General features: G+C 36.3%; 1 protein-coding gene across 7 annotated transcripts in view; it reads right to left on the bottom strand.

The window, feature by feature from the left end:
* The window catches only part of LOC112144804 (sodium- and chloride-dependent GABA transporter 2), a 40,923-nt gene that overhangs the window by 4,325 nt on the left and 18,277 nt on the right, over positions 1-18,321 (bottom strand). For 4 of the 7 annotated variants that reach the window (XM_024269591.2, XM_036212075.1, XM_024269594.2 and 1 more), the window contains 12 exons: positions 9,951-10,132; positions 9,728-9,862; positions 8,024-8,164; positions 6,620-6,707; positions 6,404-6,536; positions 5,609-5,743; positions 2,387-2,490; positions 2,017-2,141; positions 1,828-1,940; positions 571-708; positions 402-504; positions 220-320 (listed from right to left, as the gene is read on the bottom strand). In XM_024269591.2, the coding sequence (XP_024125359.1) occupies positions 220-320; positions 402-504; positions 571-708; positions 1,828-1,940; positions 2,017-2,141; positions 2,387-2,490; positions 5,609-5,743; positions 6,404-6,536; positions 6,620-6,707; positions 8,024-8,164; positions 9,728-9,862; positions 9,951-10,132 (1,498 nt within the window). Of the gene's footprint in view, positions 1-219; positions 321-401; positions 505-570; positions 709-1,827; positions 1,941-2,016; positions 2,142-2,386; positions 2,491-5,608; positions 5,744-6,403; positions 6,537-6,619; positions 6,708-8,023; positions 8,165-9,727; positions 9,863-9,950; positions 10,133-16,028; positions 16,072-16,133; positions 17,272-18,321 lie in introns of those variants that run through there. The other 3 variants (XM_024269596.2, XM_024269595.2, XM_024269593.2) reach the window with 3 other exon arrangements.

Below are 18,321 nucleotides of genomic sequence, written 5' to 3'. Positions count from 1 at the left end.
AATAGAATAGAATAGAACAGAACAGAATAGAACAGAATAAAGTATAATAGAACAAAACAGAACAGAATAGAACAGAATAGAACAGAATATAATAGAACAAAACAGAATAGAATAGAACAGAATAGAGTATAATAGAACAAAACAGAACAGAATAGAACAGAGCAGATGGAAAAGAACCAGAGAACCCAACAGAACAGTTTAGAGGAACACAGAACTTACCAAGCAGACCACCGGGGTAACATACTTCAAGCAGTACTTAATGACAGACATAGGTCTGTATCCAATCATGTCTTCGATGATGTCATAAAACTGATCAATACCTTTGGATGAGAGGATAAGTCAAATAAGCTTAAGATTCTTCATGAAGAAGTCATTTTTTCTCCTTTTAGTTGAACACTCACCGTACACCCATGCTATGCACACAGACTGCAGCAGAGCAAAGAGAAGCAGAGTCATTCCACTGCAGGCATAATAGTCAAACACCTGAAAGATGTAGAGTCCTCCCTGTGGAGAGGGCAACAGCTCAGATACCCTCCATAGCAAGTGTGTGCTGATGTGTAGTGACCCTACCTCTGTCACCATCACAAGCCCGATGAGGAAACAGATCACAGAGATGACGAGAAGGAGAAGTTTACGCCGATGGCCCACTTGGAAGAAGGCGGGGTGTAGGTCAGAAATTGCAGTTGCAAGGGCCTCCAGGCCTACGAACTGAAACACAGACCAGTTATTTTATCAGCCATAAAATGCAAACATTCTCAGGAAAAAGCATGAGAGTGTGATACAAACTCACACAGAGCTCTTGGCATATATAGTCACCGTATCTTTCCCCCATAGAATGCCTTTTGAACACTTAATCCAGATTCTGATTATCTTTCAGGACAAAAAGATTGATCATATTTGTCTTTACATAAATCCTCATTCATTGGGTATTTTTTTTTTTTTCAAAGTAACAATTTCTGTGCTAAAGTTTCTGGCGTGCTGTAGAAAAATTCTCAAATGTCCCTTTCACTAGTTTCCACAAATCATCAACTTTATTTGATTAAATCTTCATTTTCTGCAAAAGGTTTGTGGCTTGTTTAAATTTTGTGATGAAGCTTTTCCCTTTAGTGTTAAAGTGGAGGCAAACAAGCGGACGCTAGCTTCAGTTACGTCTGACTTTTAAAGTGTAATTGATAAATAAAGCAAAATAAAATGACCCGACTGTCATAAAATTGGTATTTTAAGTATAATATAAATGTGAATCCACCGTGTTTTTAATTTTATTTTCTGCGTGTGTGAAACAGTTGAGAGTCCGTCGTCGCGTATTAGGCAGAGCTGCTTCTGCTAAATTAGTACAACTGTCTCAATAATTCTGCATGTTGAAGAAGACTCCTGGTTTTGTCTGTAAACAGAATATTTATTGTTCTTTGAAGTTGAAGGCTCTCGTTCGGTTTCCTCAGGCTCTTTTCTCCCAAAAGAAACCTTCCAAACACGTTTTATTGTTTGTTTTTTGTTAGCTTTTTAGCTAGCAGTACAGATAGCCGCTAAAAGTCATGTGACCAAGAACAGACTCAGACAGTTTTCCAAAATAAAACTTCTTTCAGGATCAGAAAATAAACTAAACTGAAAAAATCTAAGTTAACACATGAATTTCTTTTGAGTGACTGAGGCCCGATACTAAGTGACCCACAGACGGTACCGGTCCACGATCCGGGGGTTGGGGACCACTGATCTAGACAGTTACTTTAAACTCTGTATAGAAAGATGTAAAGTCCAACAGGACCTAAAAACATCTGTCTTGGACGTCACTTTGTATAGTCGGTCAAAGAAGAAGAATAGGCGAAGTACCTGACTGTCCAAGCCGAGCAGGATGATCATCAAGAAGAAGAATATCGCCCAAAGCTGAGGGAGAGGCATCAAGGTGACCGCTCGAGGATACGCAATGAACGCCAAGCCAGGTCCTAAAAGGGGAAATAGTTTATTTAAAATCCAGATAAAAATTTCCTTAATTTGGTTAATTTATTTCATTAAACTTACCTGATTCTGCCACCTTTGATATGTCAGTCTGCTGCTCAAAAGCCATAAATCCAAGAACAGAGAAGATTGCAAAACCAGCAACAAAACTTGTTCCACTGTTCAACAGGCACAAATACACACAATCCCTGGAAAATAATAGAAACATTAACTCAAAATAGTGTCACAATACCATAATTATCATATTTGTCCATTATGACACATTCTCCTGCGTAAAATGTTTTAATAAACTTCTGAAAAAGTCTAAAGATTCAGATCAAGTTCTGTTCATGAAGCTGAAACAACTTTCTATAATATGAAGAAATACGTGCTTTGAATTTCTTACGAATGAAAGAAGATGTTTTTCATTTCTTTAGGACAGTCTGTAACTCACTTGTAGCAGTTATTGTTGTACTTATTGTAGCTGCCCAATGCAGTAAGACAACCAATGCAAATAGCATAGGAGTAAAATATCTGCGTACCCGCATCCATCCACACCTGAAACACAAGAACAGTTAGAAGGGTTGATGAGGATGTAAGTACAGAAGGAAAACAACTCGCAAGTAAATTAAAATAAATGATTAAAAGACTGTTACAAACATTTTAGATGTAAAGCTTTAATTGAATTTAGGGAATGAAAGAAAGCCCTCGACCTTCTTCACCTCTGCTCCCTAACCTTCAAATTCTGCTTCAGAAACTGTACTTCACGAATGCTCACTTCTGACCTCAGTCTAACCTCCTAAACTCTTCTCAGTCTAACCTCCTAAACTCTTTCCCAGCCTCATCAGCTTCATTCCTCTGTAGTTTCTACAACTACAGAGAACAATGCGGTCCAGTGTTCTTAAAAATAGACACCAGTGCACTGGTCCTCCGTTCCTCAGGCATCCTCCCACTTTATGATCTACTGCCACCTATCACTTCTCAGCCCGCTGATTAGTTTTTGTGTAACCTGCAGCTTCTGTTCACTCCAGTGCCCGTTTGTTTTAGATGTATATTAGCAGTCATGTTTGTTCTTGAAGGTTGCTATTGGTTGTCTAAATTCCTTCAGAGCACCATACAGTGTACTTGACTGTAATTCCAAAATCCAGAGCCCAAGAAATTTCCCAGACATTTTTTCTCAAAACCAGTGCTGTAACAATGAGGTGAAGGCGTCTGAACTGAAACGAACTGAGTTTATTATTACGAGGAACGAGTGAATGGTTAAGGAGCCAAAAGGATAATGACCAGGAGAGACAAACTAGACGAGTGTGAGGCAAAAACATCCTGAAGCTGATAAGGAATAACTACAATTCTCAGATTGTTGCCAACAAGACTTTGAACACAGTTGAAGAGAGTACTGAATGACAATCAGGTGAAGTGGTTGATGGGAGATGTAGTGTGAGGGACAGAGACCAAGTGAAGGATACTATATAGGGGACGACTCCCTCTGGTGGTCAGAGAGGGAGGTAAAGGCTTAACTCCTGACAGATGCTCACTAGATTGGTAAATATTGACCACAAAGGATTGTGTTTGAACAATTGCTTCTTTTTAACGATTTATGCCTAAGATTTTTAGATATATGTGCTTTTTTACTCAGGGACATCAACTTTGCCATTTAGAAACAAAAAGTTGTAAGCTTGGTGCTTGAATTGGTTTTAAAATCCAGTGTCAGGACTTTATGCTTGGGTTTTTGTGGTACTTTGGTCAAGTTCTGTTCACTCTCAGCAGGAGTTTTTGCAGCCATTCCACGCCACTCCACGCCAGAGGGGTTTTCCTGCAGCCTTATCATGCCACATCCACCAAATCTGTTCCTGAGGGGGACGTTCGAACTCTAAATTTGTTGAACCTGCTTCTTGGAACGGGCCCCAGGACCGCTCCTTCATGTTCTCTGTCCTTAAGGAGGGTCGCTGCTCATCCCCCTTGGGTTTTATTTCCTGTTCCTGAGGAGGGTCACCGGGACTGCTCCTCTCTTGCCTGGTCCTGAGGAGGGGTTCTGATACCCCTTACATCCGTCTGGCTGTAGAAGCTGTTTTCTGGATTTGTTTTTGTTTTGTCCGCAATGGTCCATTCCTGTTGGCTGTTTTGGGGATCTGGGATCCGCCCTTTTGGGGAGGGGTGTTGTCAGGGTTTTGTGCTTGGGTTTTTGTGGTACTTTTGTCATGTTCTGTGTTCCCTGTCAGTCTCACCATGTTCCGGTTAATTATCCATAGCTGTCTTCATTTAGTTGTATTTAAGTGCCTGGTTTTCAGTTTATCATTGTCAGGTCATCTGTTCAGTTCTGTTACTGTTTTGGTTCTCCGTGGGTTCTTGTCATTTTTCAGTTTCTGCCACCAAGCCAGGTCTCCTGCGTTTTGGTCCTCCAGAACAAGTTCCTGACAGAACAACCTGACCACCTTGGACCCAGAAGGAATTTTTGCAGCAGTCCATGCCGTTCCATGCCACATCCACCAAATCCGTTCCAGAGAGGGACTGTTGGGGCCATCCTTCAAGCTTCCTGTTCCTGTAAAGGGTTGCCTGTCCCTGAGGATGGTCCCAGTTCATCCCCCTGGGTTCTATTTCCTGTTCCGGATTAGGGTTGCTGGAACTGCTCCCATTCATATTTCCTGTCCCTGGAGACAGTCGCCAGGATTACTCCTCTCTTGCCTGTTTCTGAGGAGGGGTTCTAATACACCTCACATCTGTCTGGCTGCAAAGGATCTGTTTTTTTTTTTTTTTTCAAGGGTCCCTTCTTCTCTGCTGTTTTGGGCATCTGGGATCTGCCCTTTTTGGAAGGGGTACTGTCAGGATTTCATGCTTGGGTTTTTGTGGTGCTTTTATCTTTTTCTATTTTCCCTGTCAGTCTCAATATGTTTTTAAAGTTTCAGTTTATTTATTAAATGTTCAGTCTCCTGCATTTGGGTCCTCCACCACAAGTTCCTGATACTCAGGACACTAGACAGTCCTGCACTCTTTAGCTTTTTTTAGTATTTAGGGAGTATGGAGAGTTTATAGACATATGCGTTGTTTTATGTTATCCTGAGGTTTTTTTTTTTTTGTTTGTTGTTTTTTTTATGTGATCTGGCCTGTGGGACATTTTTGCCCTTTAATGTTTTTGAAATTATCAAGGATATTGATACTTCTCAGGACGGAGTGAGGAAGATCCTATCATGTGGCACTACTTCTTTGGAGGATATTTGGACTTCTGCCCCTTTTTTCTTTAACTAAGGTCTAACCCTCCATGTTTGTTTCAGATTATTTCCATGATCCGAGGCTAGAGAGAAGTACTCCGGTGGAGATTAGATACTTTGTTTTTGTTTATTTACTTATTAAAATTCTGTAATCACTTCCTCCTGTATTCAGATTATGTTGGGTGGTCCTCTCCAAATCATTACAGAGGGGAATCCTATCAGGACTAACCGGCTTTGTCCTCTCTTTAACCATTAGTGGCCCAGTTTCCACTGGAATCTTGTAGGTAATCAGTACTGGTGGCAGTCATTATTAACCTGACCCATGACTGACCCAGTACACTGAATTAGCAACGCAATAGTACCGGATTGTGCCCCCTAGTGGTTGCATTTAAATCCAACTCGAGCATAATTGAGAATGGTCATTGTAGCTACATAAAACAGATTTTTGTAGGAGGGACTTGTGTTGATACCTGCGGATCAGTAAGACGAGCTGGATCTGGATAAAGGTAAAACTTGATTCCATTCAAGGCCCCTGGGAGTGTGAGTCCACGAACCAGCAGCACGGCCAGCATGAGGTACGGAAATGTAGCAGTGAAGTAAACTACCTGCACAAGAGGCAGAAATGACTTTTAGAAAAACATTTGTGGATTGCACTTTAACCATGTTAGTTATTTCAATAGCTCGGGTGCTCAAACCTGTCATGTTACATGAAAACAGACAATTTTAATTAAACTCTTTCAAAAATAGCTTTTTTTCCCCAAGATACCTTCAGTATTTACTTGGTACTCTTTTTCTGAGAACTCATCTAAAAGTTTAATATTTATCTGCAGGTCTTTTGTAGTTAATGTTTCTCATGTTTTGTATCTAAACAGGTTAAACCATGTTGGCAAAGATAATGTACCCAATGAAAAAACCCAAGAATTGTTGGTTGCTTCATGGTACAACCATTTACACCTCATCTGATTGCCAGACTAAGAAGAGGTTAGATGCAGCTGAAATTACTTTACAAAAGTAACTCAGACAATTAATTTTAATTCTTAGAAGCCAATTTTCAGGGTGACATTCGGCTAAATCAGTTTTAGTTTGGCATGATCCTAATTATAATTAAAAGCATAAACAAGATATTTTACATTCATAAGAAATTGTGAAATCTGAACAGATTTTGAAAATACTTCACAACCCGCCCAAAAATGAAAGCATACAGGGAAGACCTGATTACGCTGATGTGATGTGAATAATCAAAATAAAGAGGATTCTTGTTCCACCTTCCCAGTAGACTTCACTCCCTTCCACACACAGAAGTAACAGATGATCCAGGATAAGAGAAGACACAGAGCCAGCTCCCATCGTATGCTGCCTAAGTCATTGATGTCTCCTGTGATATTCAAAATTCTTCTCCTGTAAATCACACACACACAAAAAAACAAAATTTCTATATTTCAACAATATGAAAGTATTGGTTTTTTTAATTTGTTACTTACTCCCAGAATTCTCTCACTGGTGATGTTGCATTTTCAGCCAAAGTTGTGTTAAAATATTCAGGATTTTGATTAAACTCCACACAGTTCGCTGAAAAGTTGAGAATATTTTGACAGATTAATTTAGAACAATTAATATATTCAAATAAATCTAATTATTCTTAACTCAACAAGGATTACTGTGCTGCAAACACGAACATATAGACACACACAAAAGGTTTCAGTGTGTTTTAGTTTGGATTGGAGAGTGAACTGAACAGATATGAAAAAATATAAATAAATCATTTACCATTATTATTTTACTCTATCATGAAAAACCCAAATCATATAGTAAGTTAGCATCAGAGAGAGACTCTGAAGAGATTTAGAAAAAATACTTTGAGGCTGTAAAAAAGGAAAAACTACAGAGAAAGCAAGAAATGTGTTGCCTCACTTCAAAAAATGAAGAAAAAGAACAAAATCAAAAGAATTTAAAATATAGATTAAGAAAGTAAAGAATAATTAAAAATATGGGCAGAAAAGGAGAGGTCAGACAAAGGGAGGGACAAAGAACGGTCTTTTTAAGAATATTTTTTATATCATATTATTTAACGCCACTCTATAGAGAACTGTTTTGATCAATCATTCAAGAATTTTTGTTCCTTTTGCTTTCTTTAGCAAAACATGACAACTTAAAGAAAAGACAGGAGACGCTCATTAGTTCCAGCTAGAGAGAGAGTGGGTAATAAATTGCAATACATTCAATTGTTTTTACCAAGTAAAGACAATGTAAATAAAATACATTTAACATTTAAATGCGATTTCAGATTTAAACATCAATCAAAACACTTGGATTCTTGATGCTGCCTAGAAACAGACTAGAGAAGAGGTTATTCGACCCTCGGTAGAAAAAGATTATTCCTTCGACTCCCAAACTTTAAAGTCCACCATTGGTTTGAAGATTAACAAATATTCATGACAAGTGAGCGAGTTAAAAGTCAATTTAAAAAGGGGAAAATAATTCATAACGAGTCTTTACAACTGGGAATAAGTCTTGGTAACTGAAAATTAACTATAAAATTGATTGCTCGTTTGATAATGCTACTTGTGCAAGAAAGAAAAGTTATTTTGTTTTATTTAAGGAGCTATTAAACAAACTGCTTTTCAACTTCCACCCCTCATTATCCTAAAGTTTACTTACAGTATTGGATTTATTGTGTGGAATCATGTGACACTTAAATAAAGTTGGCATTAGGGAGACAAACAAAGACACAGATTTGAGCGCCACATAATGTCAGTTTGAAGCCTTTGGGAAGCCTGCAGATGGAGGAAACTGATTCGCTGTGGCGACCCCTGAAGGGAAAAGCTGAAAGGAAAAGAAGAAGAAGAAGAAGAAGGGAAGCCTGCATCAGAGTTTCGTCTTTGTACCTGTGTTCCAGCTGTTACTGCATGTCGCCCAGGGAAGTTCGGAGTTGAAAGAGGAGAAAAGATACAGGAATGCCCAGGCCAATATAATAATGTAGTACATACTGGAGTAGGAAACAACCACTTGGCTCCCATAACCAATCCCTGCAAGAAAAATAAGGAAAAAAAACTTTAAAAACCTAAAGAAAAAACATTGCAGGGTACTGTGCTTTCCATGTTGCCCCACTCACACATAAATGTATAGCTTGCAAGCTAATGCATAAAGACATATGCATTATATCTACCACAGGAAGTCTGCTTTACATTATTTGGTTTACACCTGCATTTATGTAAGTCCTGGTTTATAATCTAAAACAATGTTTTCAACCAATTTTCCGCGGCACCCATGAGAGATGATCAGGGGTGGCGTGGTAAGTTACCCATTTTCCTAAACTAAAAACATTTACCATTGCCAGGTTTGGGCTTTACACTTAGTAGTTTGGAATATGCAAGAACAAAAAACGCTTTTTTCTTTGTGTTTATTTGATTCTGTGAATTACTCTTTAACAGGAAATGACGGTACGGGAAATTAGCTGCTAGCTTTGTTTTTGGGAAAAGTCTCGCCCCTTCAACTTGTCATTCTTGGAGCCTTGATCACGTCATCCATCTGACCAACCAGTAGTGGTTAACGTTGGTTAACGTCCTCACTTCCTTGTTCTGATTCCACTCAAAGACTCTCAAATCCAGCAAAAATAACTGCTAAAGCTGAAATAACCGCTTTAGCGCCGTTGCTTCCAGAGGGATAAGGTGTTTGAAAAGTGAACAAAACAATGGAGCTCGTCAGTTTTTGCACTACATCCCCCATGATGCATTTTGGGGTGCTTTTATTACAACATTTAGGAAAACATCCACAACTTTTCCACCTCATTTTTTTTACATTACGGATGCTTGTGTGTCACAGGATTTTTTTCAAGGAAACATGTACCTTGGCTCAAAAAAGATTAAAAAAACACTGATCTAAAATATTACTGGAGTTCACAACTTTCTTTTTCTTCCCCATCATAATTTGAGTTTTGTAAGATTTCTCCCCCAAACTGGAAACATTTTCTCTTTTCCATGATGGCGCTGACTGGGCAACCTGTGGAGTTAATGTGCTTAACGAACCTGCAAGTCAACACTCCCCGGGAAGCCAAACTTGCACTAAATTATGTCCCAGAACAGCTTGGATGAATGGACTTGAATGAACTCAGGTTGTTTGTAGTCTTTTCATGTTGGACGGCGGGACAAAGAAGTCATCTGACAGCATGCTTTATTGTCAAGAAAACGAACTGCGCAGCTAAAGTAAAGAAAGTTCGGGAACGCATTCATGAATCGGTTAAACTTTAGTGGGAACTATTTGGCAATAAGAGCCTGAAGCTTATAAATATGTCATTATTCTTTACTTTTAATAAGCTCTTTTTAAAAAAAATAAAAACTTAAGTAAAATACATCTGGTATTAATTTGGTCCTGTTGGTGACCCACTTAAAAAAACATGTTTACCATCAGTTCTGGCCAAAATTCCTTCTCCCCAGTCCAGCCTGTCAGCTGTTGACTCTTGCATAATATGAAGAGTATCACCATGACTTGCACTGTCCAAATGTGAATTAAGTTTATTTTTTATGAAATAATAACTACGAAATTATGACTAAACTTCATACATTTGATGTACTTAATACAAATATCTTCACCTTCAAATAAGGGACAAATCTTTCTCCAGCAGGTGATGCTTCCCTGGCTGGTGTACTGGCCGAGGGCCGTCTCCAGCAGAAACAAGGGAATGCCACAAGTGAAGAGGAAGAGTATATATGGGATGAAGAACACACCTGAGGAGCATGGGATATATTTTACCTTTTTAGGTTTATGTTAAACTCATTAACGTATACATTTCCATTTCACTATAGCAGGACTCACCTCCTCCGTTTTTGTAGCACAGGTAAGGAAACCTCCACACATTTCCGAGACCTATGATCTGTCCTGCCACAGCCAAGAGGAACTCAATTTTGTTGGACCATTGTCCTCTGGAGGGTGCAGGATGTGCTGTTCCCAAGTCCAGCTGGACCTGGACCTCTGAACCAGGGATCTTTTCCATAACACTGGGAAGACAAGAGTGATGGGTAAGAACTACACTTTTAATGTTGTTTTGAACTCCGAGTTCAAATTGTTCAGGTGTTGATCCACCTGAACAATTGTAACTTTTTAAAGTGTTCTAGATCTTGTCAAGTTATCTCAGTGTACATTAGTGCTGCAACAAATTATTATTTTAATAGTCGACTAATTACCGATTATTTTTTCCAATTAGTCGACTAATCGGGTCATTCACAAACTGAATGTAAAGCCCACATCTTAACCATCATTAGCTTTAAACTAACTTAAAACTAGATATATAGCATTACCTGGGATAATAGTAGTGTGAATGCTGCAAGCTGAATTTGGCTGCTGAAAATGCTAATGCTGATACCCGAAGATGCTGAAATTAATAGCTTAAAACACTGAAGTTGATAGCCAGCTAAAATATTAGTTAAATGCCAATTTAGCCTAAGAAATTGAAAAAAAATCCTAAATTAGCCAAAACAGCTAGCATGTAGCTGAAATATTAGGTGAACTTCAAAATGGCCACAAAAACCCCTTAAAAAGTCAAAATGCCATTATAACTTTCAACTTTTACTACACCCTGACTCCATATAATACTAAGTAACCACTAATCAACTATTAAATTGGACTATTTTAATAGTTGATTAGCCGATGAATCATGGCAGCCCTAGTGTACAGTTAGAATTATGTATTTAAAAATGCTTTGGTTATGTCCGCATTCCCTCACTAACTACAGTACAGTTTTAAAAGCAATTCAGACACCATGGTCACCACTTTTTTTTCTTAAACAGCAAATATGATGTCACCGATTTCACGAAGTGAAAAACGAATAAATATGAGTATTTTATTTATGAATCTACTGTGTTCTGATTAGGGCTGTCAAAACAAGTTTGATGGATGGTTAGGGTCAAAGGTCACCTGTCAAAATGTGTTTGATGGAAAGTATATTCCTTGTCTCTCTCATTTGATTTGATGTTTTTTTAATCACAGAAACTGATGAAGGACAGATGCTGCACGATTCATCAAGTTGGATAAACTGTCATCTTAACTGTCTTTATTTTTAGTTAGTTTATAGATGATTAAGATTTTTGCTTTACATCCACTTTGCGTATGACCTGATTAGAGAATATTGTGAATTTTTATCATTTTTTTTGCAATAACAAATGAAGATGATTTTTAATTATTACTTTTTGTATTATTAAAAATAATTATTTGATGAATTCTATCTGCACAAATTGTCTTTTCATGAGAACATTCAGATTATTGTTACTGATGAATATAAATGATTTGTCTGTGGATGTTTTAAAATTTAATTACATCAGCGATATTAATGATTCTTCATAACCTGAATTTATTATTGTAGAGTTTAAATATTTGATATGAAGTCCTGAACCGGATATTAATAATTCAAGTTTGTTTCCTCCCACTCCCTTTCAAGCGATCTACTTGTGATTCAATGCGATGTTATTTTTTTTAAGGTATTATTCCTGATTGCTTGAAATAAACTATTTCATTAATTCATTAGTCGATTAATCTGAAAAAGTAATCGGTGATTAGTCAAATAATAAAATAATTGTTTGTGGCCAGCGTTAGTTCTGATGAAGACAATTTAGATGACTTAAAAAACTAAGGTAAAGTACAATTTTTCTTTTTTTTTTTTTTTTTTGCAGAGGATTCTGGGAAATTTTTGTTTTGGAATTGTAGATCTGGACAGCAGTACAAAATGGCAAAAAAACTACAGCATTTGGTACACTATGAAGTGAAGAAACTTGAACAAAACCAAAATAGAATCATTTACAACAGAAATATTAGCAGCAACATTATCATTTTTAAAAGATTCTGTTTTACGGTCTTTGTTCAAATGAATCATCACAACACAATAGTACAAGTAGTTCGTGTCTCAGAGAAGTCCACATATTCGCTGATGATCCTGCTCTTTATCTTTGTAACTTTTCCCCTCAAAAAAACATAAAAAGATATTAAGAAATACTTAAACAAGTACAAACAATACCATAAACTCAAAACAATAAACTAAATAGTAATTTATTTGCAAACGTAAAAAGAAGAGACAGGTCTTTATACTTTCTGTACTAGACAATCATTATTCGTTTACTTGAATTTTATTGATAAATAAAGACACTTATTAAATTTAGGAGGGGATGTGGTGCAGAGGAATGTGTTAAGAGTCCCTGGCCATTTTTATTTATTGCACAATTGTGATTATTCAGCAAATTTAAAAATATTAATTTATTTTTTACTTGCATTTACTGTCAGTCCTATTAAACAGTGATGAAAATTTGCCACAATTTAAATCAAAGTCTATTAAAGCTCATTGTCAGCTGCCAGCCAGCTATCGTCCTGAATTAGGTCAACAGACGGATAATTCTCTTCATCAATGTTGCTTTTGTGTGCCTGCCTCAAAAGTGATGTGGGAGGAAGCAAGTAGACTGGAAATTATGTGTGCAGCTGCACAACTGTTAACATTTTTCCACTGGTGGACCTGAAAACAACATTCCCAAGACAGCTTGTCACTTAACAGTATGAAAAACTGCACACAAGAACCTGGCAATTATGTAAATGTCCAGTCACATATTTTTTAAATTATAATTAAGTATAACCTTGAAATGAAAGTGTTAAATAATACAAATTAAGCTTTAAAGTTTAAAGCTATAAACAAGTTTTATTTTATTTTATAAAAATTATTAATTCAATAGTAAGGCCACAAAAACAGTGGAATAAATCTGTCAACAAATGGTTCTTCAGTGAGAATGAGATAAATTATGATTATTAATACAAAGAGTACACACAATAATTTGATTAAATTCAAAGTTTATTTCGTAGTAAAAATCTGAGCAGTCGTGACGCAGCAGTTTTATGATGGTAGATAGACCAAAGTTGAAAGAGATCTTGGACTTGACTGTAGTTTTATCATCATTTTATAGCAGGAACTTGATGACGTTTCTCACTTTCACACCTCAGTTTTTCACGCTTTTTAATGCTTTAATGTCTTTTTATAAGTCACTAACAAGAAAGTACTGATACTTCATGGATGTATATTAATGCTGGTATTGAATTAAAGGATGCTATTTTTGCTATCAAATATCAGGAGTATCTGCAGTTTGCTGGAATTAACACTGAGGTTCTGTGAATTCTTTGAACATTAGCCAACATCTTAACTGCTGCGATTTATGACGGCACGTCACGTGGAATGCTTATGAGTGGAGAAATGACATAATATCTACCAAACCTTCTGAGAGCTCAGATAATTCTTAGGTCATTGGGTCTCATTTTGCTGCAATGTAAAAGCTGGTGGAACATGAGCAAGTTAAAGATTTCTGCTGAGCATGTCACTGCAGCTCTTTGGGTTCTGGAATTTCTGTCTTGAGTCATGCAAAGCAAAGTATGACAGCGGGGGGGGGGTGTCTGTCAACCTGCTGCGACCTCTAATCCCATAATAATTGGCAGCTGTTTGGAACACTTTAAATTTGGGATTGTTTTTCCTTTTAGGATGAAACTTTTGGGAAACGTCGGAATAGCCCTAATAGATCTGAGACAATAATGCTTACTGAGACTTCCTCTTTTCTTTTTCCTGGAATTGCACCACCATAGATAGGAGTTTTTACTTAAACCTCAAAGCCCACAAACTCTGCTTCAAAATAAATGTCATCCTTTTCGAAAAAATAAATGGCAGTATTTAATTTCTGCAGCATTTAAATGAATATAACATTTAATTGTCTTCAGTTAAGCTTTAAATAATTGTTTATATAACAAATAAATGTAACACTTTAACTGTAAAATTGTCAGAGCAGACTTTTGAAACACATTTTTAAAAGATTAATTGTGTGAATGTGAGGATTCTGTTTCTCTTTCTTATTATTTCTTTTTCTTATTTTACTGCTTGAATTTTTGGTATTCAAAAACTTTACAGTTTTTACAATTTAACACAATTTATGCGATTTTTTTTAGCTCCATTGAAATGAATGGGAATCTTTATGCAAATTATGCCATTAAAAACATGTAACATCTTCAGGAAATGCATGCTTGTACTTTTGGTATTGTAACATTTCACGCAAATTCTAAAATATTATGAAATTTTTGAATGAATTTTATTTTATGGAACTTTTGCTATTTTTTTCATGCAAATCCTCAAATTATTTGCGCACTTGAAAACTATGCAGTATTGGGATCAAAATGTTCAGCATTTTAAGGACATCAATGCTACTGAGGTTTTTAGGGGCTAATTTTGAGTTTAGCTAGTGTTTTACCAACATGCTAACAGTTTTGGGTGATTTAACATCTAATGAGGTTTTCTGGGTTAACTCTGAGTTGAGCTCGTATTTTAGCAAAGTGCTAGCTTTTTGGGCTAATTTGGGATATACGGAGGATTTCTGGGCTAATTCTGAGTCAAGCTAGTATTTTAGCAACATGCTAGCTTTTTGGGCTAATTTGGGATATACAGAGGATTTCTGGGCTACTTCTGAGTCAAGCTAGAATTTTAGTAACATGCTAGCTCTTTAGGCTAATTTGGCATTTACTGATGATTTCTGGGCTAATTCTGAGTCAAGCTACTATTTAGCAAGCTTTTTTGGCTATTTTGGAATTTACTGGGAGGTTTTTGGGTTAATTCTGAGTGAAGCTAGTATTTTAGGAACATGCTAGTTTTTTTTTAGCTAATTTGGCATTTACTGTTTTTTTTTTTTTGGCTAATTCTGAGTTAAGATAGTATTTTAGCAATGTGCTAGCGTTTTTTGGATAATTTGGCACCTTCTAAGGATTTTGGAGCTTTTTAGGGGGTAAGCCAACATTTGAGCAAAATGTTCACTGTTTTGGGCTAATTTTGCATCTACTGAGGTTTTGGGCTAATTCCGAGTTCAAACCTTTACACATTTTGGAATTTTACAGAATTTTCTTAAGTTTTCATGAAATTCTTTGGGCACATAATGCAATTTCTGCAACTTAAATTCAAGATTTAAGATACTTTTATTAATCCCATGGGGTGGGGAAATTCATTAGTCCTTTAGCAATTTTAGCAGCATGCAAATAGCATTTTCAGCAAATCCCTTCAGCAATTACAGTAAATTTATTCAGCATATTCAGCAAAAAGCATTCACACTAGCATTATTGCAGGTAATGCAATGTTTCTAGTTGTTCATTAATCACCAAAGACAAAAAAAATAGAAATTCTTGTGCTGAATTTGTAAAAGTGTTAAGAGTTTATTTTTTCAGTGATGCCACTGATCAGATGCCATAGCAACCCTTCAAAGTCTGTGGGCTTTGTGAGACGCCGACTCAACGCCCTTTGACCAGCGGGTCAGTTACTCGTGCTGCATTGTTTTCTACTGTGACTTCTCATGAGAGGGGATCAAATTGTTTGCCAAGAACTTTTTGTTTTTTTCTAAAATACGTCTGACATTAATTTTGCCCCCCTTGTGAACCACTTTTAGAAAATTGGCAAAGCTTCCCACTAGTTCTGACCTAGATTCCTTTCTCTCCATTCTTGCTTACTGACTGCATCTTGCAACACAATGGTATGTAAAATAGTTGTGAATTAGGTTAAACAGATGACTACCTATTGGAATTTCAAGATATAATAAAATATGTTATACTTTGTTCAGTATTTAAAAGAAACTATGGAAAACATTTTCATAAAGTAATATAATTGACACACATTCCCTTAAAGCAACAAGAAATACATATTCATGCCTACTTTTAATGAAATCACTTTTTCGAAAGTTTACCATAAAGGTTGCCTGAACAAGTTAACATATTTCCCTTTAAAGTGTTTACAGAGCAGTCTGAGGTTACACTAAACAAAAGAAACAGATGCACATCATTACAAGTAACCTTTAACCTAGATAAAGCAACAGCTAGCTCCAAGGTTGTAAACTGAAAGATTACCATTTGTTTCCCTTTTGTTGAAAAAACTGGAAACTGTAGCTCACTAATAAAGTTTAAAAAACAAAACAGGATGAAAACTCGGTCACTGAATAAAAAGGGAAGTACCTGCAGAAACTTGCTCACAACAGTTGCTTCAAACTAAAAGTCCTCTAATGAAACAAAAAAAAATGTACAACACCTTCAGATCCACAAATGGCACCAGCACAAATGCTCTTCCTTGATCTGACACTGAGTGAGCCTATAAGTGGAAGTTTGAGAGAGCTGAGCAGCGTGACAATAAGGGGGAAGAGAGGCAGGACAGCAGAAATGGGGGTGGGAGTTTGTTTGAATGATGGATTTAAGGCGGGGACTGTTTCAGTCGGCCACATGGAAACACAGCGGCCTCCCCGTTAGCCATGCTAACTGTGACTTGGCATGGAGGGATTACACACTCTGCTCTGCCTTCACCTTTCATCTGAATGCAACAACCTTGACGTTGTGAAAATGCTTTGAATAAACACCTAATTTCCTCATGATAAACAATATTAGATGCACTAGTTTGGACACACCTACTTCTAAAAAAAAAGGGGGAGGCCATGCCTAAACACGACAAGCACTTTGTTTTTCTTTGTCTGGGGGAAAATATCTGTGTCTTTGTGGGAAATCTGTGGGATCCAAACCAATATTTAAAATTATTTCAACATAGAAGTAAAAAAAATAATAATCCATGGGGATTATTCAAAGATATTTAAAGAATTAGGGACGTTTTTTTTCTTTATTGTTCATTTTTAATTAAATGTAATTAAAAATTGAAAATAAAAAAATGTCTGAGTATTTCTCCTGTTCCTCCTGTTACATCACAGCTTGGGGGAAATGCATCGTGGCAGTAGGGTCATTTATTTCAGGTCTGTACAAATGTCTGTTATCATTTTTTCATAACCCAACAACACATTGCAGTACAGTCAAAGAGGAGTGCAAAGATAAAGCAATAAACGTTTCTTATGTAATTTCTTTTTTTTTTTTTTTTTTTTTACATTTACAACTGATGACGTTCAAAATGGATGAAACGTGAGTCTTGTAAAAAGAAAACAAAATAAAAACAGAAAGAGCGGAAACGTTTTCCAGATTATTGTGAGAATATCCGTATTGATGGTAATGACCACTAAAGCACCATTTCTAGAGTAGGCAGACGTGTAAATTCATGCACATTTGCTCAATCGCTTGGATGATTGAAACAATTTATTTTATTGTTATAAATGGACCAATGATATCTTGCGCTCATATCTAACTTGCTTAATTTTCTCAAAATATATTTTTATGGAGAGTAAAATATTGAAAGTTATTTAAGGTTTAAGTTGATTTATTCTGGAATAATATTCCTGCCTGTTTTTATTCATAATTATATTAAAAAGTTACAGTATTAATGTTTTAAAAATTGGCATTCTGCTAGCTTTTTGGACATTTTAGCATTTATTAAGATTTCTTAGGCTCTTTTGGAATTTAGCTCATATTTAGCTACATGCTAGCTGTTTTGCTAATTTAGGATTTTTTTAAAAAGTTTTTTTAGGCTGTTTTGTGGTTAGGGTATTATTTACATGCTAGCTGTTCTGGCTAATATAGGCATTTTTTAAGCTATTTTTAAGTTCGGCTATTTTTTCAGCTACATGCTAGCTGTTTAGGCTAATTTAGCCTTTTTTGTTGTTTGTTTTGGGTACTTTGAAGTTTAGCTATTTTCTTAGCTACATGCTAGCTGTTTTGGCTAACCTACATTTTTTTTTCACGCTAATTAGGCATTAAACTAATATTTTAGCTGGCTATCAGCTTCAGCATTTTCAGATATCAGCTTCAGCGTTTTCAGCTATCAGATTCAGCGTTTTTAGCTATCAATTTCAGCATCTTCAGCTAACAGTACTAGCATCAGCGGCCAAATTCAGCTTGCAGTATTCCCACTAGCATTATTACAGGTAATGCTATATATCTAGCTCATAATTATGTTAAAAAGTTACAGTTTTGATGTTTTAAAAAAATACTTTTAGTTGTTCAATAAATGTTTATCCTGTTCAGCCCACAACCTAAGGTATGCTTTAGATTTTGGCCCACTGTGGAACTGATTTTGGCACCCCTGTCTTAAGGGGTGTCTTAATTTTCCCAGTGCAGCTCAGTGAAATAGCTGCTTTAATTGTTTATTTTAGACGGGGATGGGGGTTGAGTACAATACTATAGGAGTAAATCTGAGGTCTTGACTGTCTTACAGGCTGATTAGATTAAATTTGTATTTTTTTCTTAATAGGTCCACAAGGTGCTCATTTGAGAG

Source organism: Oryzias melastigma, linkage group LG5, assembly GCF_002922805.2.
Source record: "Oryzias melastigma strain HK-1 linkage group LG5, ASM292280v2, whole genome shotgun sequence".
In the NCBI taxonomy this organism is placed as follows: Eukaryota; Metazoa; Chordata; class Actinopteri; order Beloniformes; family Adrianichthyidae; genus Oryzias; species Oryzias melastigma.
This window is presented reverse-complemented; position numbering and strand designations above follow the sequence as displayed.